Source organism: Notamacropus eugenii, chromosome 3, assembly GCF_028372415.1.
Source record: "Notamacropus eugenii isolate mMacEug1 chromosome 3, mMacEug1.pri_v2, whole genome shotgun sequence".
Classification (NCBI taxonomy): Eukaryota; Metazoa; Chordata; class Mammalia; order Diprotodontia; family Macropodidae; genus Notamacropus; species Notamacropus eugenii.
The window spans coordinates 123,474,613-123,499,814 of NC_092874.1; the positions used below are offsets into that span (position 1 = coordinate 123,474,613).

General features: G+C 35.9%; 1 protein-coding gene across 1 annotated transcript in view; it reads left to right on the top strand.

The window, feature by feature from the left end:
• The first annotated feature begins 8,201 nt into the window (after nucleotides 1-8,201).
• LOC140531889 (metabotropic glutamate receptor 8) overlaps nucleotides 8,202-25,202 on the top strand; it is a 387,742-nt gene continuing 370,741 nt past the window's right edge. The window contains exons 1-2 of the mRNA XM_072650546.1: nucleotides 8,202-8,244; nucleotides 8,643-8,843. Coding sequence (XP_072506647.1) covers nucleotides 8,202-8,244; nucleotides 8,643-8,843 — 244 coding nt within the window. The remainder of the gene's footprint in view (nucleotides 8,245-8,642; nucleotides 8,844-25,202) is intronic.

The following is a 25,202-nucleotide window of genomic DNA, read 5'->3' on the forward strand; positions in this document are numbered from 1 at the left end:
TGGTTTGCCATTTCCTTCTCCAGATAATTTTCGAGATGAGGAACTAAGGCAAACAGGGTTAAATGACTTGCCCAGGGTCACACAGATAGTTAAGTGTCAGGCCTGATTTGAATTCAGGTCTTCCTTACTTCAAGACCAGTGCTCTAAGAAATTCATTGAATATAAATTCCTATTAAGATTTTTCTAACAATTAAAAACTCGAGCAATCTTATCTCAGTTTTAGATTCCATAATTACTTTTTTATAATGGGAGTGATACCATTGATAAAAGAAGAAAATATACCAAATACCTATTTATTCCAAATGAGCAGAAAATTGGTTTTACTCAAAGTTATTATCCATACTGTATATGAATTGCTAAACTTCACTGAATAAAAAATCAGAATAATTAAATAATAGGACAATAGGATGAAAAATTTAGATCTAGAAGGAACATTGGAAGCCATATAAGCTAATGTCCTCCTTTTACAGATAAGCACCCAAGTCCAAAGAGGTTAATTGAGTTCTTAGAAGTCACATAAGCATTAAGAAGCAGGATGAGAATTTGAAATTACTTCTCTGACTCTAAACCCATTGCCTTTTCCACAGTCCCACTCTGCATCCCTACATTTATGCTGTTGCCTTTTCATTTTCCCTTTATATTTATCATTCAGGATATCCAAGATTGTCATCCAGAACTGCAGATGTAGTAGAGCAGACTGGATTGAACATGAGGGCATAATTCCAATAAAAGTATATTCTATACTATCGACATTAAATACTCTTAATGAATCTATATCTTATCTGTATAGACTCTCTCCAGTGGTAAAGATTGTGTGCCATTCCAGGTCTCATTCTTTCACTTCTGGTCCTTATCTTTTATTTTAATATGTTGTTTTCCCCCCAATTACATGGGAAAACAATTTTTAGAATTCTTTTTTTTTAATTTAACTTTTAACATTTATTTTCACAAAATTTTGGGTTACAAATTTTCTCCCCTATTATCCCCTCCCCCCCCAAACCCAAGCATTCTAGTTGCCCCTGTGACCAATCTGCTCTCTCCTCTATCCTCCCTCCCTGCCCTTGTCTCCGTCTTCTCTTTTGTCCTGTAGGGCCAGATAGCTTTCTTAACCCCTTAACCTGTATTTCTTATTTCCCAGTGGTAAGAACATTACATTTGATCCTAACACTTTGAGTTCCAACTTCTTTAGCTCCCTCCCTCTCCACCCCTTCCCCTTGGAAGACAAGCAATTCAATATAGGCCAAATCTGTGTAGTTTTGCAAATGATTTCCATACTAGTTGTGTTGTATAGGACTAACTATATTTCTCTCCATCCTATCCTGTCCCCCATTACTTCTATTCTCTTATGATCCTTTCCCTCCCCATGAGTGTCGACCTCGGATTGCATTCTCCTCCCCATGCCCTCCCCTCCATCCTCCCCCCCACCCTGCTTGTGCCCCTGTCCCCCAGTCTCCTGTATTATGAGATAGGTTTTTCTATCAAAATGAGTGTGCATTTTATTTTCTTTCGTGGAATGTGATGAGAGTAGACCTCATGTTTTTCTCTTGCCTCCCCTCTTTATCCCTCCACTAATAAGTCTTTTGCTTGCCTCTTTTATGAGAGATAATTTGCCCCATTCAACTTCTCCCTTTCTCCTCCCAATATTTCTCTCTCACTGCTTGATTTCATTTTTTTTTTTAAGATATGATCCCATCCTCTTCAACTCACTCTGTGCACTCTGTCTCTATGTATGTGTGCGTGTGTGCATGTGTGTGTATGTACTCCCACCCAGTACCCAGATACTGAAATGTTTCAAGAGTTACAAATATTGTCTTTCCATGTAGGAATGTAAACAGTTCAACTTTAGTAAGTCCCTGTGTTAGAAAGTCAAATTTTCTTTTCAGCTCTGGTCTTTTCATCAAGAATGCTTGAAAATCCTCTATTTCATTGAAAGACCATTTTTTCTCCTGAAGTATTATACTCAGTTTAGCTGGGTAGGTGATTCTTGGTTTTAGTCCTAGTTCCTTTGACTTCTGGAATATCCTATTCCATGCCCTTCGATCCCTTAATGTAGAGGCTGCTAGATCTTGTGTTATCCTGATTGTATTTCCACAATACTTGAATTGTTTCTTTCTAGCTGCTTGCAATATTTTCTCCTTGACCTGGGAACTCTGGAATTTGGCCACAATGTTCCTAGGAGTTTCTCTTTTTGGATCTCTTTCATGCGGTGTTCTGCGGATTCCTTGAATATTTATTTTGCCCTCTGGTTCTAGAATCTCAGGGCAGTTTTCCTTGATAATTTCATGGAAGATGATGTCTAGGCTCTTCTTTTGATCATGGTTTTCAGGTAGTCCCAGAATTTTTACATTGTCTCTCCTGATTCTATTTTCCAGGTCAATTGTTTTTCCAATAAGATATTTCACATTATCTTCCATTTTTCGAATCTTCTCGCTATGTTCTGTGATATCTGTCTTTCTCATAAAGTCCTTAGCATCCATCTGTACCATTCCAGTTTTGAAAGATCTATTTTCTTCAGTGAGCTTTTGAATCTCCTTTTCCATTTGGCTAATTCTGCTTTTGAAAGCATTCTTCTCCTCATTGGCCTTTTGAACCTCTTTTGCCAATTGAGTTAGGCTAGTTTTCAAGGTGTTAATTTCTTCAACATTTTTTTGGTTCTCCTTTAGCAGGGGGCTGATTTGCTTTTCATGCTTCTCTTTCATCCCTCTTATTTCTCTTCCCAGTTTTTCCTCCACCTCTCTAACTTGATTTTCAAAATTCTTTTTGAGCTCTTCCATGGCCTGAGCCCATTGGGTGGGCTGGGGCACAGAATCCTTGATTTCTGTGTCTTTGCCTGATGGTAAGCATTGTTCTTCCTCATCAGAAAGGAAGGGAGGAAGTGTCTGTTCTCCGAGAAAGTACCCTTCAATAGTCTTATTTCTTTTCCCTTTTCTGGGCATTCTCCCCAGCCAGTGACTTGACGTCTGAATATTCTCCTCACACCCACCTCGCCTCCTGGTCCTCCCAGCCAGCATTTGGGATCTGAGATTCAAATGCTGCTTCCCGCCTTAGGGCTTTTGGCGGGGTCAGGGCTGCTATTCAGTGTGAGAATTAAGTTCAGATGGTCAGGTCGGGGCAGGGCCGCCTCTCAGGCACAGTTCCCTCAGGGGGTTTATGCACAGACCTTCCACAATGGATCCAGGCTCCCGCCCGCTTGGGGAGCCCTTGTCTGCAGCCGCCTCTCAGCTTCTATCTCCCGGGGAGGCCTGAGCCATGGGGGCACCCCACTCCCCTCTCGACCCGCCAAAGAGACTCTCTCACCGACCCTCGTCACCTGTGGGTGGGGGGGGCTTGTGCTGCCGCTGGAGATCCCGTCCCTGAAGCCCGCTCGGATCTTTTTCTCACGGTGTCACGGCCGCTGCAGGGCTGCACTCAGCTCCCAGTCCCGGCGCCCACTCCGCAGCGCGAAGGACCCCCCATGAGAGGTTTGCAGGTCTCTCCGGAACAGAAATCTCCCTCGCTCCAATATTCCATGGCCTCTGGGTGCAGAATTCACCGTGAGTTGATCCCCTCTAACAGTTCTGTGGGTTGTGGGTTCGGAGCAGTGTGTATGTGCGTCTTTCTACTCCGCCATCTTGGCTCCGCCCCCCTAGAATTCTTTTTAAAAAAAGTTAGTTCCAAATTTTCTCCCTCCCTCTTCTCTCTTTTCCTTCATTGAGAAGGTAAGCAATTGTATATAGGTTATACATGGACAGTCATGCAAAATATCATTCCGTATTAGTCATGCTGTGAAAGAAAATACAGACCAAATAAAGAAAGGAAAAAGAAAATAAAGTAAAAAAAAGTATGTTTCATTCTTCATTCAGACTTCATCAGTTTTTTTGCTTGATATGGACAGCATTTTTCATCATAACTATTTCAGAATTGTCTTAGATAATCATAGCGTTAAAAATAAGTCATTTAAAATCTATCATGGTATAGTATTCCTATAACTGTATATGGTGTTTTCCTGATTTTGCTTATTTCACTTTGTATTGGTTAGTACAAATCTTTCCAGGTTTTTTGAGAGCATCCTATTCATCATTTCTTATAGAAGTATAGTAAACTATTGCAATCACATATTGCAACTTGTTTAACCATTTCCTAACTGATGGGCCTCTCCTCATTTTCTAATTCTTTGCCATCACAAAAAGAACTGCTGTAAACATATTTGTACGTATAGATACTTTTCCTTTTTTAAAAAATCTATTTGGGGTACAGGTCTGGTAGTGGTATTGTTGGATCAAAAGACATGGACAATTTTATAGCCCTTTGGTCATAGTTCCAAATTGTTTACCAGAATGGTTGAATCAGTTATCAACTCTACCAACAGTGTATTACTGTCTCAATTTTCCCACATACCCTCTAATGTTCCCATTTCCATTTTCTGTCACATTTGCCTTTCTGTTAGATGTGGAGTGATACCTTACAGATATCTGAATTCTTTAAACAATAGTGATTTAGAGCATTTTTTTTTCACATTACTCTAGGTACTTTGATTCTTTCATCTGAAAACTGCCTGTTCATATCCTTTGATCATTTATCAACTGTAAAATAACTTATTTTTATATTTTTATATATTTGACTCAGTTTTTCATGTATTTGAGAAATGAGGCCTTTCTCAGGAAACTTGCTTTTTTTTTTCTTCTCCTGAGTCTTTTATTTGAAAGTCAAATTTTCTATTTAGCTCTGTTCTTTTCATCAGGAATGCTTCAAAGTCTTCTATTTGATTGAATACTCATTTTTTCCTGGCAGGATTATACTAAGTTTTCTTGGATAGGTAATGCTTAGTTTTTTTCCTAACCCCTTTGCCCTTCAGAATATCATGTTCCATGCCCTCTGATCCTTTTACATAGAAACTTCCATATCTTATGTTGTCTTGACTGAAACTCCACAATATTTTAATTGTTTCTTTCTGGATTCTTGCAATATTTTCTTCTTGACTTGGGAGTTCTAGAATTTGGCAGCAATATTCCTGGGAGCTTTCCTTTGGGGATCTCTTTTAAAAAGGCAGTCATCAGTGGATTCTTTCAATTTCTATTTTGCCCATGACTTTAGAATATGAGGGTAGTTTTCCTTAATAATTTCTTGAAAGATGATGTCTAGGTTTTTTTTTTAAATCATGGCTTTTAGGGAGTCCAATAATTCTTGAATTATCTCTACTCAGTCTCTTTTGAAGAGCAGTTGTTTTTCCAATGGAACATTTCATAATTTATTTTTAAAAATTCTTTGGATCTTGTTTTATTGGTCTTTGATGTCTCAGGAAGTCATTAGCTTCCACTTGCCCAATTCTGATTTTTAAGGAATTATTTTCTTCAGTCAACTTTCAGATCTCCTTTTCCATTTGGCCAATTCTACTTTTTAAATTTTCTCTTTATTGGATTTTCCTGCTTATTTTACCATTTGACATTCTATTTTTAAAGTGATATTTGCTTCAGTATTTTTTCTGTCTCATTTATTAAGCTGTTGGCTCATTGATTTTGCCATTTTTTTCTCTATCTCTCTCATTTGACTTTTAAAATCCTTTTTGAGCTCTTTCAGGAAATTCTTTTTGAGCCTGAGATCAATTCACATTTTTCTTTGAGGCTTTGGCTATAGAACATTTTGTTGTCTTTTTCTGAGTTCGTATTTTGATCTTTCCTGTAAGCATAGTAATTTCGTACATTCAGGTTTTTATTTGTTTGCTCATTTTCCTAGCCTGTTTCTTGACTTAACTTTATGTTAAAGTTGGGCTTTGTTTCTAGGGGAGTCGAGGTGGTACTGTCCCAAGTTTCAGGGGTTTTGTGCAGCTGTTTTCAGAGCTAGTTCTGAGGGTCTATACGTTTTCAGTTCTTTCAATATGGTATGATCATCTGCAAGCTGAGAACCCTGGAAACCACTACTATGGATTCAGTTACCCCTAAAGCCTGCTACTTTCTTGCTGTGGCACTGCCTACACTGAACTGAACTCCACTTTCACTCCAATGTGAGAGACTTTTCCTGTAAACTTAAGATATCTTAGGTAGAAAATTATTTTACCCTAGTAGAATTCATTTTAAGACTTTATGTAAAGTTGTTTGGATGGGAATTTGGGAGAGTTCAGGCAAGTCCTAGCCTATTCTTTGTCATCTTGGCTCTGCTCCTCGCCTTATTTTTTAAATAAATCATTCATAAAGGATTTCTCCAACACATTGATTCCTACTTACAATGATTTGTCATAGTGTGGAGGTGATCCTGGGTCCTCAAAGGCTATGCCAATGGATCTCAAATTCTTTCAAATTCAAAAATACTGGAAAAAACTTTGAATGTTGCTCTAGGAAGGTAGAATAGTTTATAGAACACTGGGAATAGGGTCAGAAAGGCCTGAGTATGAATCTGAACTCAGACACTAACTGGTTTACCTTGGGCAAGTCACTTAAATGTTATCTGTCTCAGTTTCCTCAATGCAAAATGGGGATAATCACTGCCTCCCAGGTTTATTGTGAGGATCAAATAAGAGAATACTTGTTCAACATGTAATGATGCTTGACACATACTAACCACTTAGTAAATACTTGTTCCCTTTGCTTTCTGAGGCTTAGCCTAAGTGTAGAGGTAAATATACTGGACTCTTTATGTTGAATTATTTGACAGTGATAGTGCATGAAGCAAAAAAATACTTTTCACCTCCTAAATGGTGAGTCCACTACTTTTCTTAATCAAATAAGTCATTGATACCATCTTTTATGAAATTTGTATACAAGTCTTTATTCTTAATATGCTGTTGATCATTTATTCCTTCCATGAATCTTTCTATTATCCTGTTTCTCACCTAGCTTTCTAGACTGAACTCTCTTTTATGAATTATAAATTCTATATCACTTAGATTGCTTTATTCAATACTTGACACCCCATCTCCCAAAGCAGGGCATTTGCACTGGCCACTCCCCACAGTTGGGATACGCTTCATCCTCATTTCTACCTTCCAGAATTCTTAACTTCTTTGAAATCTCAACTTTAGGTGTTACTTCCACCATAAAGAATTCTCAGACCTCCTCCCCAACCCTGGTTGTTAGCATAAGAAATAAAAAGGGAAGACTGTTACAGATATTTGTACACATGTTGTGTAGCAGTAGAATGTAAACTCCTTTTCCATTTGTTACCTTCGAATCCCTAGCACTAAGCTTAGTTATTGGCACATAGTAACCACTTAAATGAATTTTGTTGAGGTGAAAACAATTTGCAGTTTCTATGTGTAATTTTGTTTCACTTCTTATTTTCTCATGGCCCCTGCCATAACATCTGTCCCAGATGTATATGCTGATAGTTAAAGTGATTTACCCATTCCATGGCATGCCATTATTTGGGCACTATAATTTCTTCATAAATTTGGCTTTTCCTTTGTGGATTGCTGTATTGTCTTATGTCATTGGATATGGATTTTATGAAGAGATCCTTTAGGTTTCTGAGATTCCATGTAGTTAGAACATCTGGAATTAGAAACATCTGGAGTTAGGAGCACCTGGAGAAGGATGCCATTTGGAGAGGATCCTTCTTCTGTTTGGAGTTAATAGAAGATATATTCTATGACAATGGTCCAAATGGGGAAAGTACAAAAATTTCTGTTGCATCTCTGCACTTCCCAATTAAATAACTCCTGTATTGTAGAGTGTGAATATGTAGGGGAATGTTGTTATAGCTTTTAATTTTAGTTAACAGAATCAGCTAGTGATATGTTGATATGTGTCCATGTGTTCATGAATATGTGGCACTTTTTCTGAATGATTAAATTGGGCACCTTGAAATTTCTACCTCTATTTCTGTGTTTCCCCATCAGTAAAGTCAGAAGATCAGATTAGATTATCTCCTCCTCTAAAATTATGTTTCTTTCAAATATAAAATGCTAATTTCCAAAGCAAAAGCAATCTCCCGTGTCAATTCTAAGCATTGAATATGCCTTCATATGAATACAATTATTCTGTATGACACTAACTTTGACAGATCTACATGTCTTTAATGGAAAATTAAGATGGAAAATTGAGTGTGAGAAGAAAGTAAATTGGCTGATTCTTCTGAAGATAAATAGAGTTCACTTAGGGGAATATTCCATTATAAGATTTAGGGTTGGGGGAGAAGGCTCCAAAAATGGCACACTCAAAACAAGAACTGATTTGAGAAAAATAATCATACTTTGAGCATACTAATTAAATGATGATAATGGAACAGATATGGATAAGAAGAATGACACATCCAACACATTTTATTTAAAAGGTCAGGCCACAAGCAAAATATTATGTAATTACAAAATGTAAAACCTTTTGATATTCAATAAGCATGACACAGAGATGTATAGTTTCTCTATCTTTTATTACTTCCTTGTGACCTTTGTCCCCTTCCAATGAAGTATTTTCTTCCCCCAATTTGCCAAAGTAATAATTCAAAGTACAGTTGAAAAACGTGGCTCAGGTCTAGTACCATAGTGCTTAGAAATAAAATGTGGTAATTTTAGTCTATCTCGGCAAGTGTTCTAAAAATACTGGAAGCTGGAGCCATACTTTCTTTCCTCTTTATCTGCATTAATTGCACTATATGAATGCATAGATTAAAAATAAAGTGAGCAGATTTTCTTTTTCATTCCTCCCTTTTCTTTCCTTCATTCTCTCTCACAGGATTAGAAAGAATTGCTCGGGATTCCTCCTATGAGCAAGAAGGAAAAGTCCAGTTCGTAATTGATGCAGTATATTCCATGGCTTATGCACTTCATAATATGCATAAAGATCTCTGTCCTGGCTATATTGGTCTTTGTCCACGAATGAGCGCAATTGATGGTAAAGAGCTTCTTAGTTACATTCGGGCTGTAAACTTTAATGGTAAGTTACACACATTTATTTATTTATTTATTTGTCTTTGTTTTTTTTAACACTTCAGAAGTGACAGAGTGTGTTTTTTCTTCCCTATATATAGAAGACAGTTTTAGACAGAGTGGAAAGCACAGGATTAGAAAGAATTCTCTTTTTAATCAGAAGTGTGAGTTTTTCCACCTGCTTTCAAATTTCAAGCATATTTTTTTTAATGCTGCCATTAAGCTCCTTCTGAAACAAGCAGAAGCTAAAAATAAGCTCCTGTCAATCAAACTATTCTACTTAAAATTACTATTTCAGAAAGAACTTGGAGAGCTTATATAGGCCTATTGACAACAGATTAAATTCCTTTTGAATATGTTTTGTTCATGCCGTTATTAGAGAGGCAATTGTAGGTGCTCCATTTTGAAACCAATTCTGATCATCATAAATACAAGACTGTCTTGAGAAAGATGAGTGATTTAGTTTGCATTTGCATATTAAGATGTTGCCTGATCTATGCAAGACTTCCAGTCTTCTCTCTCTCTCTCTTTGTTTTTCACTTACTAATCCAGTCAATTTGAAGCCAGAAACTGTATCCTTCCCCTCTCCCCCAACTTTGATATGCTTATTTAAAGTTCTGAGTTCAAATTCTACGCCTCTGCTCTTTCTTCCTTAAGATGGTAAGCAAATAGAGATAGGGTATACATGTGTAATTAGGCAAACATTTCCATTTTAGTCATTTTGTACAAGAAGACTTGAATGAAAGAAAAGAAAGTGAAAATAGTGTGCTTCAATCTGTATGCAATTAGTATTAGTTCTTTCTCTGTAAGCTGATAATATGTTTCATCATTAGTCCTTTGGAATTGTTTTGGATCACTGAATTGCTGAGAATAGCTAAGTCATTCACAATTCTTTGTCAAGCAACATTGCTGTTAGTATGTACAACGTTTTCATGGTTCTGTTCACTTTCTATCTGTTCATGTAACTCTGCCAGGTTTTGCTGAATCCATCCTCCTTGTTATTTCTCATAGCACAATAATACTCCATTACAAACATATACCACAGCTAGTTTTGCCATTCCCCAATTGATAGACATTCCTTTGATTTCTAATTCTTAGCAACCACAGAAAGAACTATTTGTTACAAATAGGTCGTTTTCCCTATTTTTAGGATGTCTTTGGGATATAGACCTAGCAGTGGTATTGCTAGATCAAAGGATATGTACAGTTTATAGCAATTTGGGCATAGTTCCAAACTGCTTTCCAGAATGGTTGGATCAGTTCACAACTCTACCAATAGTACATTAGTGTCTCAATTTTCCTACATAGCCTCTAGCATCTGTAATTTTCATTTTCTGTCACATTAGTCAATCTGATACGTGGGAGGTGGTTTCTCAGAGTTGTTTTAATTTGCATTTCTCTAATCAATAGTGATTTAGAGTATTTTTTATATGACTATAGATAGCTTTGATTTCTTTGTCTGAAAATTGCCTGATCATATCTTTTGACCAGTTGTCAACTGCAGAATGACTTGCATTTTTATAAATTTGACTCAGTTCTCTATATATTTGAGAAATGAGGCCTTTATCTGAGATATTTATAAAAAATTTCCCCCCAGTTTTCAGTTTTCTTTAAAATTTTGGTTGCACTGGTTTTGTTTGTGCAAAAACTTTTAAATTTTATGTAATCAAAACCATCTATTTTGCATTTTGTAATGCTCTCTATGTTTTCTTTGGTCCTACATTCTTCCCTTATCCATAAATCTGATAAACTTCCATGCTCTCTTATTTTGTTTATGGTGTCACCTTATATGTGTAAATCACGTACCCTTTTTGATCTTATCTTGATATATGGTGTGAGATGTTGGTCTACACCTAGTTTCTGCCACACTGTTTTCCAGTTTTCCCAGCAGTTTTTGTCAAGTAATGAGGTTGTGTTTCAAAAGTTTGCATCTTAGTTTGTCATATACTAGATTATTATGTCATTTACTATAATATAATTTGTACTTACTTCTATTCCACTGATCCACCACTCCATTTCTTAGCCAGTACCACATTGTTTTGATAATTATCACTTTGTAATACACTTTGAGATCTGGTACAGTTAGACCACCTTCTTTATCGTCATAATCTGAAAAGATGTGTTTACTTTTTCTTCTTTTTGCAAATTGATTGTGAGATTTTTATGTCCTATACATAGTCAATTTTTGTTTAGGTGCCATGGACTGCTGAGAAAAGGTATATTCCTTTCTCCTTTCCATTGACTTTTCTCTAGAGGTCTATCATGTCTCAGTTTTCCAGAATTTTATTCACCCCCTTGGCTTCTTTCTTGTTTATTTTTTTGGTTAGATTTATCTAGTTCTGAGGGGAAAGTTCAGGTACTAGTTTAATTATCTATTTCCTCCTGTAACTCATTCAACTTCTTCAAAAATTTAGATGTCATACCATTTTGTACATATATGTTTAATATTGACATCATTTTATTGTCTAAGGTACCTTTGAGGCAGGTGTAGTTTCCTTCTTTATCTTTTTAATTAGGTCTATTTTTCATTTTGCTTTGTCTGAGATCATGATTACTACCCCTGCTTTCTTTGCTTCAGCTGAAGCATAATAAATTCTGCTCCAGCCCCTTACCTTTACCCTGTGTGTATCTCTTGGTTTCAAATGTATTACTTATAAACAACACATATGATTTTTAATCCATTCTGCTATCCACTTCTATTTTATGGTTGAGTTTATCCTATTCCCATTTATAATTATGATAACTGTATTTCCTTCCATACTACTTTTCACTTGTTTATCCCCTCTCTCTCTCTTTCTCCCCATCCTTTCCCTTCTCACAAGTGTTTTACTTCTGATCACTACCTTTCCCAGTATACTTTCCCTTTTATCAGTTCTCTGCTCTTTTATTATCCCCCTCCCTTTTTATTTCCTTAAAGGGTAAGATAAATTTTTATATCTGAGTGTGTATGTCATTCCATCTTGGAGCCAATTTTGATGAGAGTAAGGTTTAAGCTTTGTCTGCTACCCTCCCATCTAGTATAATAGTTCTTTCATGCCTGTTTTATATGGCATAATTTACCCCATTCAGTTTTGCTGCTCCTTCTTTCAGTGTAATTTTCTTTTTCACCTCTTTATTTTGATTTTTGGGTATTATCATTAGAATCATTGATTCTAATTTACTTGCTAATTTGGGTATCATCAAAATCATCTTTCATTCATACCCTTTGTCTCATATGTTCCTTCAAATTCTTTTCATTGTAATAAAGTTGTTGAGTTACAAAATATTATCTTGTCATATACAAATATAAACAGTTTAACATTTTTAATTTATGTTTTTGCTTTCTTGTTTCTTTTTTACTTTTTTGTTTCCCTTGAGTCTTTTATTTGGAAGTTTTTTTTTTTCTACCTCTGGTCTTTTAATTGGAAATGCTTGAAAATTCTCTAATTAGTTAAATGTCCTCTGCCACCCCACCCAAAAGATTATATTCAGTTTTTCTGGGGAGGTGATTCTTGGCTGTAATCCTAGCTCCTTTGTCTTCTGGTATATTATATTCTAATCCCTCCGGTTCTTTAATTGTGTAAGCTGCCAAATCCTGTGAAATCCTGACTGTACCTCCATAATATTTGAATTATTTCTTTTTGGCTGCTAGCAATGTTTTATCTTTGATCTGTGGGCTCTGGAATTTGGCTATGATGTTCCTGGGAGCTTTCATTTTGGGTTCTCTTTCAGACAGTGATCAGTGGATTCTTTCAGTTTCTATTTTGTTCTCTGGTTCTAATATGTCAGGGCAGTTTTTTAAAAAAAACAATTTCTTGAAAGATGTTAACCTGGCTCTTTTTAAATCATGGCTTTCAGGTAGCTTAATAATTCATATATTATGTCTCCTGGATCTATTTTCAAGGTCAGTTGTTTCTCCAATGAGAAATTTCACATTTTCTTCTTTTTTTTTTTTTTACTTTTTGGATTTTTTTTTGTATCTTAATGTCTCATACAGTCATTCGTTTTCACTTGTTCAATTCTAATTTTTAGGCATTATTTTCTTTAGTGAGCTTTCCTACTTTCTTTTTCATTTGTCCAGTTCTATTTTGGGGGGAGTTATTTTCCTTAGTAAGTTTTTGTATGTTTTTTCTCATGCTATTAACTTTTTTTCCATCATTCTCTTGCATTACTCTCATTTCTTTTCTCATTTTTCTTCTACTTTCTAATTTGCTTTATAAAAGCCTTTTAAAACTCTTCCAGGAATTCTTTTTAGACCTGAGACCAAATTGCAGTTTTCTTTGAGGCTTCACATGTAGCCATTTTGACATTATTTTTCTATTCTACATTTATGCCTTGATCTCTTTAACACCATAAATTTTCTATATCAACCTTTTTTTAAATTTTTTTGGCTGAGTGTTCTGTTTTTCTTGGTGATCTTCTGTTTTTAATGTGAGGGTTAGGCTCTGGTTCTTCACTGTCTCAAACTTTTTTGCTGGGGCTCTGGAGCTGACTGCTGGATTTCACTGGGCTTCAGAGCTTAGCTGCTCACTTTCTCTGGAGGGTAGATTTCCCTCCTGACTTGTACTGGGAGTGGGACCTCCCTATTGGCCTCCCCTAGGTTTGGGATTTAACTGCTGGCCTACTTCAGGAGTGGAGCCTTGCTGGTAGGGTAACAGAGTCTTTCTGGTGGTTGACCCTAGAGGAGGGATCTTATTGCTGAGCAGCCCCAGGGGTGAGATCCTGCTGCTGGGTTGCTATGGAAGCAGGATCTCTGTTGGTAGGTCCTAGGGTAGGATCTTCCGGTTGGACAGCCCTGGGGTAGTGCTTCACTACTGGTCAGTAATAGGCTTAGCTGGTGACTTCTGCTAGGTGAGAGGGGCCTTGCTGGGCTACACAGAGTACTCACTTGCCTAGAGGGTTGCTGGTTTGCAGGAGGGTGGATCTTTACTGGTGGATTGCCTCAAGCTTGGAGTCTTGTGTAGGTCCTCTGCTGTGAGACTGACTGCTTCTGCTGATCTTCAGCCTCTTTATTCCTTTCCTGCCATGCTCGTAAGCTCCTTCCCTGCCCCTAGATAAACTCGGAGACAATTGTTTGGGTGGGAATTTGGTAGAATTTCAGAGGGTTCCTTTCTCATGATGCCATCTTGGCAGTAGAAACTGTATCCTTTAAAATACTGCTGCAGATGGGATCTGCCTACTGGGGAAACACAGTGACTTTTGCCTATGTGGTTGCCACAAGTGACAAGTACAAAACATGTGATATTTTGAGCTTTTATCATTTTTGGTTGGAAGGATCCAATCTGACTTAATGAGGAATAGTTGCTGAGCACTGTATTGTTTGGTGAAAGTTGTTAACAGTTGCTTGCCGTTACTTTGGCCATTATTTACAAATGAAATGATACAATGTCCTGCCCTGTCTGTTTCTTTCTAGTTGGCGCTAATCCATGCAGCAGAAGTGCCTCCAAGCCAGACACAGAGCATAACTGTCTATCATAATATACTCCAGTGACCTTAGCTGCCAACCTTTTTTTTTTTCCCAAAAAAAGCGGAAGGTCATCTTCACTTTAAAATCCAAGTGAAAACTTTATTTTTTTAATATTTTTTAAATTTCAGGTAACATGCCAAATCATTTCCTTCATACTGGTTATTAAATCAAATATACTGTATCATTTTAATAGGATTTGTGTGGAACTTTTTATGAAAAGGATTTCCCTTATTAATAATATTGAAAGATTCAGTGGAGCTTGAATAAGCACATAAAATAATTTTAATTAGTCAGAAAAATATGGAGAAAAATAAATGTTAAGGTTACATATTATTGTTACCATTTACCCTCAATTAGCCATTGCTAAATGGGGAATAAATTAATTCATGACTCATATTCACCTTTCAAGAGTCTCGTGAACCTAGGATCTTTTGACCTTGACTCTTATGCATTTTGTGCCTAGTAAAACACAAATATTGCTCCCACTTTGAAAAGTAGTGTATAATTTATCAGGTACATAGAATTATGATATGCATTTTTCACCCTGAAAAATAATTCAGCTAAATATCTATATACACATCTTTTTTTCTGGTAAAATAGGTAAATAAGTTTAACTGGATGACTATTTCCTACGTGGTTTAGCTCTTATACATCTTCGGAATTACTTAAATGGTATACACACAGAAAAAAGGCCACATGTATAAGTATATTGGGTATGGTTAAAGTTGTACAGAAGGGGAAGCATATATGCTCCCAGAAAGAAATTTATGCAAGCAAAGTCTGGGAGTCATGAAGGTTAAAGACAAGAAAACAAGAAGAGAGATATATTGAAAACGATAAAGAATACAAAACATACAAAGCCGAAGGACCTCAAGGGGAACAAGAAACACAGACAGGCATCAGTCAAAGAGGAGTCCTTGTCCATCTCTTCTCTGGAGCCAAGATTGGATAGTAGAGGGACTGGTCGTTTTAAAGAAGTGTTTTCATTTGTATTTACTATGCATTTGTCTGCTGGTTCTGATTACCATGCTCTGTGTCAGTTCATGTAAGTCATCATGTTTCTCTAAATTTCTCATACTCATTTCTTACGATATAATGATCTAACATTACACTGGTATATCCTGCTTTGTTCAGGTGTTAACATACTCACTTAATTTCAGGCTCTTGGCTCTCATGAAAAGTGATTCTATGAATATTTTGGCATCTACAGGGCATGCATTTTTGCCTTTTGCATTTTGTCTTTGTCCACCTTGGAGAAGTGACTTGGTAGTAGGAACCCTATACCAATGGATAGCGATGGATTAGTAATTGTCACACATTATTCCAAATTATTTTATAAAATGATTAGGCCAATATACTGTTCTGATTACAGTGTGTAATGTGCTTCTATTCCCATAACCCCTTCTCAATTGATTTTTGGACCTCTTATCCTCTCCAATTTACTTAGTATGAGGTAACAGCTTAGATTTCTTTTAATTGCATTTTTTATTGGAAACTTTTGTGATGCAGTTATTTATAGCAATTTTCTATGTTTGTGTTAATAATTTGTAATTCTTTTGAAGCCAGTAAATATTCTTTGACTGCATATCTATTGAAGAATATTGAAGTTTCATTTTACTTTATTTTTATTATTTTTAAATAATATTTTATTTCCTCCCCAATTACATGTTAACACTTCACATTCATTTTTTTAAAAAAAAGTATTGTGTTCAAAATTCAGTCCTTCCCTACCCTTCCATCTCTCTGATGCAGTAAGCAATCTGATATAGGCTATATGTATACATTCATGTAAAACATGTCCATATTAATCATTTTGTGCAAGAAGACTAGGACAAAAAGAAAGAAAAAGAAAGGAAGAAAGGATGAAAGAAAGATAAGATGCTTCAGTTTGTATTCAGACAACATCAGTTCTTTCTCTGGAGGTAGATATTATTTTTCATCATGAGTCCTTTGATATTGTCTTGAACCATTGTATTGTTGAGAATAGACCAGTCATTCACAGTTCTTCATCGTACAATATTACTGTGACTGTGTACAATATTGTCTTTCTGCTTACTTCACTTTGTATTAGTTCATGAAATCTTTACTCTCTGTGTGTCTTTGTGCTTCAAATATGTTTCTTGTAAGAGGTATATTGTAGGATTCTGCCTTTTAATCCATTTTTCTATCTGCTTCTGCTTTATGGATGATTTAATCCCATGCATATTTACAGGTATGATAACTACCTGTGTATTTTCCTCCATTCTATTTTTGAATTTTCATTTTAAATTACCTCCTTTGAACATTAGTTTCAAATCAGATTGCAAGGTCATATAGTTTTGAGGCACCACAGAGACCACTGAATCCATACCTGGACAAGAATTCCTTTTACAACATACCTAACAAATGATCATTCAGACTTTGCTTAAGTTTCCAGAATTATGTGCATCAAGTAGCATATGCAATATTATCTAAATTATATATGAGTGAAAAAAGAGATAGGTTGGCCATATAATGGCAGTGAGGTATAACAGATGGAAAGGGCCTCCAACTTAGTGTTGAGCAGTTTAAAGGAATCTCTCCTTCTCCTCTTAGAACATTAAATGAGCCCTCAATGAATAGAATAACAGTACACACTTCTATGAGGGTCTGGCACCATAAGAAGGAGTATCCACATTAGTGAAATAACAGGCTCACTGAGGTATTGTTTTCACCTATAACAAAGTAGCAATATGGAAAATTTTACTTAATTTCATGGCTCTTATTTTCTTCTTTTCAAATTGATAGATTTTTTTAAAAAAACCGTTATATTATAACTCATGACCTGGAAGAGAGGGTGAAAAACTACATTCTGTAGAACTGCCTTTATTGCATTACTATTAGAAGTGTTGACATAGGAAATGATTGCTTTTAAACCCAATAATTTTATAACTAGATATCAGTCAAATGTATTTTTGAATGGAAAGCCACTCTGGATCCCTTTCATCACCACATCTATAAAGGTTAAACTAAGATAGTATGCTCCATGATACATTTCAGACAAATATTGCTTCATAAGGCTTGTGCTACTTACCCCTTTATAAATTTTCCCCACATTTCTAACATAGAAGAACAAGTCAAAAGAAAACAAAGAACAACCTTTTAAAGTTAATATTATTGTGAAGATCACAACAGACTTCTATTTCTGTAAATTTTACAAGCTAGGGTTTATCAGAAGAAAAATGGATGCTACATTGGGGAATTTAGATTTTTTTCAGGAATCTGAGAAAGCACCTGTGTTAATTCTTTATGCTCTGGTGATAAAATATTAATACTACATGTCTTGTATAGAATCAAAGACTTCCCTGTTTCTGGTGAGGATTTTCTTTATCACAAAAAGAAAGAGTTTGCTAGAGCACTGGAGAGCACTCCCATCTCCCTTCCTCCAAAGGTGGTCTCAAACAGGGAACCAGACATGAAAGAGAAGGAGTAGGAGTGTCAAAGATAAAATTGAAGCTAGAATGTGGCCCTGGTGGCTAGGTAACTGAGGTATAGAGATGGAGTCCTGAAGAAAGGGCCAGCCACAGGGTGCTTGTGGTTCAGTATTTCTCACAGGAAAGGGGACAGAGAGGAGCTCACAGACTTCCAAAGAGACCAAGGTGATCATCTCAGGAAGGTCAGAGAGATTACAGCTATTTGATAAGGATGCTTGAGACTTTTTGTAGCTGCTGTTCTTTCACAAATGGTTACTATTGGCTATTTCTCCTCCTAGTCACTTCATCTCATTTTCTACCTCATATTTGTTGCTATCAACTATGGGCCAATGATTTTACTTCTTTCCTTATGAGTCTGTGTGCTCCTAAAGTAATTAAATTATGGGACTATTTTCCTATATCTGCTGTCAGAAGACTGCCTCACAGGAAGAGAGAAGAATGCTGGGTAGGTTTAGGACCACAGGTTAGTCACCAGAAAGACTGAATGCAAAGCAAAGGACATTAGATGAAGACAGGACCAGAGATCCTGGGTTAAGGCCAGAGAATCCTCTTATAGAAGAAAGAGGCCTGGCTTTGGAATCACAGGATCTGGGTTCAGCCTGTACTGAACTATCTACAAGTTTTGTAATATGGGCCAAGAAAGTGCTCAGTAAACTCCAGGGACTCCCACCTTTCTCCAGGATCAAATACAAAATCCTTTGTTTGACATGCAAAGTCTTTTATAACCTAGTCTCCTACTTTTCCAATCTTCTTATCCTTTATTCCCTATCACAAACTCTAATCCAGTGACACTGAATCTAGACAGAGGAACTAGATATTCTCTGTCTGACTCTGTACATTTTTGCTTCCTGTTCCCAGTGCTTGGAATGCTCTACTTCTTCATCTATGCCTCCTAGCCAGGATTCCCTGACTTATTTCAAGTCCCAGCTAAAATCCTATCACCTGCAGGAAGGTTTTCCTAGCCTCTTTTCTAGTGCCTGCCCTTAGTTAATTATTTCCTATTTACCCTATATATAGCTTGTATGTATTTATCCCTCCTTAGGTCGTGAGCTCCTTGAAGGCAGAGACTGTCTTTTTTCTCTTTTTGTATACTCAGTGCACAGCACAGTGTTGGTACATGGTAAATACTTAACAAATGTTTATCGATTGGGTGCTCAACAATGTGGAGTCTCATTTTAAATGGTTTATCCAGACAGGTAGTTACAGAATCATTCATATGTTTCACATATTTGCATTTGCAAACATGCCATTTTTTCTCCTAGGAATCTAAGAATTGACACAGCAATAGCTATGCTATTGAACCAAGCAAATAAAATAACGGGTGTCTGGATTAAGGTGGTTTTATTTGGCCTCAGGACGAGGTTAAAGAAAATACCAAGCTTTGCATTTTCTGATAAATTGGTACTCTGAAAAAATGATGCAGTCATGAGCTTTATTATTATGTAACATCAAGCAGGGAAATGAAGCATATATACACACACTATGGTTTATGTTATCGGATAGAGGTTTGTCTCCACATACAAGAAAATCATTGCACTCTGAGGGTGTTGGAGACATCCAGGGAGGGAACATGCTCAAATTTGGAGTTCTGGTGACAAGATTATATACTTAATCACGGGCTCAGTTGTGAACAGGGCATCTGTGCTAGATGTTGGAGGGGGGCTTTCCTAATCAGACTCAGACGTGGGGAAAAGTTATCTTATCAGTAGTAGGCTTGAATAAAGCTCAGGCAGGGGGAAGCTTCTTTATCAAAACCACAGTCTGGTGGTAGGATATTACATTAACTAAGGTAGCAGGAGAATGACTTGAGGCTCCTGCAGCAGGCCAGGAGTTCATCCAATGAAAAGCTGCAAGCCTTATCCACCTGACCCAGGGTGAACAGTAGAAAATGTACAACCATCTATTTTGCCTATATTTTTTCTATTGACTTAGGACCACTTAGCCTAAGTGACTCCATACTGGAGTCCTATAATTATAAATGTATTAAACAAATCAATAGCATCAAATGTAATCATAACATCAAATATATAAAGTTTATAATTATCACAAGTGGTTTCATCCTGACTCTATTGCAGTAATAATTTGAACAATTCTATTAAAATAAGCAAAGTACTTCTATCCTTTTATATTCAATTGACAAGAGATATCACCCTCACACACTTGCATATTATATTATGACATATGAACAGCATAGTTTCTGAGATTTGAGTGTACATATTTTTTCAACTCATATATAACTCTCATAATTCTTTTCCAAATATATATCTTTTATTTTGTTTCTTTTGTTAGTCTTTTCCTTTTATACCTCTTCCCTATACCTTTGCTCCCTTGAGCAAATCTTAAAAAAAAGACAATGAAGCCCTGTGCATATGCATGCATAGTCAAATAAAACAAATCTCCAAAGTTGTATTCCGATAATATTCAAAAATACATCTCCATTTTGCATTTTAAGTGCATCGCTTCTTTTAAGTTCATTACAGGAGATTTCTATACAGAAAAGATAGCATCTTTCATTAGTCTTTCTTTTGGACTTGTAGGTTATCTTTGTGATGATGGTAGCTTGAAGTCTTTCATAGCTGTTTTTTCTCTATAGTCTTGTTGCTACTACGTAGATAACTCTTCTACTCATTTATTTTTGTATCAGTTCGTAGAAGTCTTCCCAGTTTCCTCTAAAACTGTACACTTTGTCATTTTTTATGGTCAATAGTATTCCATTATACTCATAAATAATACCATTTTTAGTCATTCTCCAATTGAGAGACTCCCCTTTAGCTTCCTGTTTAGGACTACTAATGAAAAGAAGTGCCATAAAAGTGTTTGTACATATAGATTCTTTTCCTCATTCTCTGATCTATTTGTGTATAAGTAAATTAGTCATTTAGCTGGGTCAAAAAGTATTCACAATTTAGTAACATTTTGGACAGAATTCTTAACTTTTTTTCTAGCATAGTTGTACCAATTCATACTTCAATCACACTGCACCAATATATCTGTTTCCTCATAGCCACTCCCACATTTGTCATTTTCCTCTTTTGTCAGTTTTACTGGTTTGATGGGCAGTGGGCAGAACCTCAAAGTTGCTTTAATTTGGAATTCTCTAAAGAAAAACTTTTGATTTAGAGAACTTTGTGTGTTTTTAATTGTTTTAATTTTTTCCTTTGAAAATTGCCAGTTCATATTCTTTGGTTATTTATCTATTTGGGAATGTCTGTTAGTCTTATACCTTTGAATTGCTTCTAATTATATCTTACATTAAAACTTTAACAGGCAAACTTATTGAATTTATTTTCCCACTTATTTCCTTTTTAATTTTAGCTGCATTGGTTTTGCTTGTGAAAAAATGTTTCAATTTTATATAACCAAATTGTCTATGTTATCTTGTTTTATCTTTTCAGGCTTACTTAGTTATTAACTCTTCTTCTATCCATAGAACAAAAAGGTTGTTTGTTGAGCCTTTAATTTGTTTTTGATGTCACCATATATATATATATGTATATATATTATATATATATTAATATGTCACGTATCCACTTGGAGATAATCTTGGTGTATATTATGAAATATTAGCCTAAACCAAATTCTTGCCAGACTTCTTTTCAATTTTTCCAGCAATTTTTGCCAAAACATATCTGTTTGATCCTAATCTATTCTACTGATTGACATCTTTTCTTTCTTTCTTTTTTAAATAAGTACTAAATCATTTAAATGATCTCTGCTTTATAATACAGTTTGATATTTGGTTAATTATCACCCTGGAGGTTTTTGACTTCACATTCTTTGAATATATTTTGTAATGATGATTAGGGGATATTAGAATCAGCCAGCTCCTTCTTACATCTCTAGTATTCAGACACATACATTACTCCTGATCAACACTTTCTGAAAAGTTATGATTGTCTACAAACTCTCGTTGGTCCCTAATTGGCAGCTAAGTGATGCAGTTGATGGTGTCCAGCCTGGAATCAGGAAGACTCATCTTCTTGAGTTCAAAGCTGGCCTCAGATACTTACTACGAGCAGTGTGATCCTGGGAAAGTCACTTAACCCTGTTTGCCTCAGTTTCTCTATCTGTAAAATGAGCTAGAGAAGGAAATGGCAAACCATTCCAGTATTTTCCATGAAAACCCCAAATGGAGTCATAAAAAATCAGAAATGACTGAAAATGATTGAACGACAATATTGGGGCAGAAATGTAATACTTTGGTTTGGGAGAGGGTGTGTGATGGGCAATGGAGATTTAGGAGTTATCTGTATGTAGATAACTGATAAAGACATGAAAGTAGATGGTATCACTAAGGGAGAAAATGTAGAGGAAGATTTGAAAGCATCTTTAGGGAATGCCTAAGTCTGCAGCTTCTATGCCTGATTATGTTCAAAGTGGATGTCTAAAATAAAATGGGGTAATACTAGGTAGTTTATAGTTAATAGATCATCTCTTAATGATGTCATAGATAAGAATTTTCAGGTCTAATTTAGATTTCATCTATACACACATATATGTGAGTGTGTGTGTATATATGTTTGTGAATATATAAATATTTGCATGTGTACACATCATGACTTTAGTGAGACTAAATTATCTATTCAGTTCCAGTCTAAAGTAAGACTTCATTCACTTCTCAGTATTCACTGTTATAGAATTTAGAAGAGTAGGTTTTTAAAGCTAGAAGACATCGTCTAGGTCAACTGTATATATTTAGGTATTCAGATGTTTTATATAAATATTTCTGAAGTAAAGGGCTCTTCATTTTCCTCTCTTTCCCCCCAGACCTTCATCAACATGCTCACAGTGAAAGAGAAAGGAGGGGCAGTCAAATTCATCAATTTTAAGAACCTAACCTTGAATCATGAGCAGTAGAACTGTGTTCTGAATAAATTGATAGTCTAACATATATTAATTTATTAAAAAAGAAATAACTTTAAAAATCTATATAGGTGATAATTTAGGAATAAAGAGCCCTTAAGCATGGTGATAAAGATAACTTAATCTTTCATTTTGTTACTTTGTAAGTCTATAGCAGTAGATACCCACATCTGAGCTAGAGTTTCTTCTTAGTTAGACACATACCCTTATGATGTATAGGATTATTTTTTATAGAAATAACCAAAATATAGGCTACACACTAGATCATTAATAGATTGTTGATCTGAAGAATCTCTTTTCCATTAGTGTTTTGTTGAAATCGAATTTTACTTGTATTTATATTTTCTCCTGAAGAAAATGTCTTCCCATTTATGGAACAGGGAAGAAATGTGATTTCTGCAAGATCTGGTGCCATTCAATGTATTAGGATATTTTTGCTTAGATCTCTAAGGGAGAACCTATATCAGGGTGTTAGATTCTGTAAAAGAGGTTTAAATAGGAAGGAGCCAATTAGTAACAATAGCTTATTTTCTATACAGTGCTTTAAGGCTTGCAAAGCAATTTGTACATGTTATCTCATTTAATCCTTACAACAAACCTGTGAAATAGCTGTTTGACACATGACGAAACTGAGGCCAAGAGAGGTTAAGTGATTTGCCCTGGCTCACACAGCTAGTAAATGTCTGAAGCAGGTTTTGAACTCAGGTCTTCCTGACTGCAAGTTCAGCACTATCCCATGATGCTACCTGGTTACCTTTTAATTCCAATTCAAGGTGTGTGAGATGAAAACTATTAGTGAGGTTGATCCTCACAACTCTGGGAAGTAGATAACTATTCGTATTCACATTTTACAATTGAGTAAACTAAAGCAGACAGAGGTTAAGTGACTTGCCCAAGGTCACATAGCTAGAAATGTTTGAGGTTAGATTAAACTCAGATTTTCCTGACTCCAGGACCAGCATTCTATCCACTGTGATACCAACTCTCTCATGTATATGAGAGTAAGATACAATTCTTGGCCTCAAGACTTAATTAGGGAGACTCTATTTGTGCATTTGTATGTGTGTGCATACACATATATGTATGTGTGTCTATATATGTATATATACATACATATGTATATATAGATAGATATACAAAGAAAGTTAACAATTAAAGGTACCATATTTTTTGCACAGTGGATAATATAGCCAATAAGTATAATAGGGCAGATCACCAATACCCAAACTTTGGTGATCTGGAAAGGCTTATTAGAAGAAACAGAGTACTAGGACTTGAGATGGAGTTCTTGTGGGTCTTTAGTATAATGTTTGTACTGTGTAATGGGGGCTCAATTTTGATATCAAAAGGCCTGGCTTCAAGCTGTGCCCCTGCCCCTGAATATTCTGGTGACTTGGGTAAGCCACACTCTCTGGAACTCACCTTCCTCCTCAAAAGGGGGAAATAATATATAAAAATGAGAGAGTAGATCTAGATAGACCTTTAAAGTTCCTTCTTCTTCTAAGTCTACAATACTATGACAACGTGCCACATTTGAAATTTGAAAAAGTTTTTAAAAGAAAGAAAAAGCTAGTAATGGCAAAAGTTTTATGCCACAAGGAATGATTATATTCAAGTTATGTTTCACATTAGTGTGAAATTTACCTTAAAATCAGAAACCCTGATTTTACCTCTTCAGTTTTTTATCTCATATAATTACATTAAAGTTTAATCAAGAAGTTCATTTAAAAAAAATGAATGCTATACATGGAAAGAATTGAGTGCTTGTAAACTCCTGCCCTTTTAGGTTTAAGATCTCAGTAGGCACTTGGATATATATTTCAACAGAGAGGGAATGTAAAAAGGCATTTCTTCTAATAGAATAATTACTTTCCGGGCAGCATTGCTATTAGTAAAACATCTTTAGTTGTCATGTTCTTCCCATGACACTTCATGTAGAATGTGAAAATCAGTCTGGTAGAGAGAACAGGACATGGTACTTGAAGCCAGGTGTCCTCTTACCTACAAGTCCCAGGTCTCCTACTTATCAGCCGAGTAATAACAGGCAGATCACTATAGCTTACCCACATTGTAATCTCTTCTCTAAAATGAGCATGATGATACGTGTGTGCACTGGCTTCATCACAGAGTATTACATAAATACGTGAAACGTTGCATAATTTTGAGCAGTTCTAGGCCAGACACTTTACTGCACCACCTAGATGTCTGGTATCATAGAGACCAGTAAAGTCAGGTTTCAATGGCTCACTATGTGACCCTGAGCAAGTCACAACCCTCAGTTTCCTCATCTGTAAAATGAAGGAAATGACAAATTTGTCGTTGTCTCTGCCAAGAAAACCTCAAATGGGGTCAAAAAAAGTCAGACATGACTGAATAATGACTGAACCACAAGTCTATGATACAATGTAGCTTTCAAGTTGGTTCAAGCATCTGGAAAATCTGGATTCAAAGCTGTCTCTGACATATTCTCACTTTGTGACTCTGGACAAGTCACTTAGACTCTTAGTGTACCCAGATACTTAGCAGACACTGAATTGTAGCTGTAATAGGATTTCTCTTATTGAGATTTCCCCTAGGTCCACCTTATAACCCTGCAAAAATATGT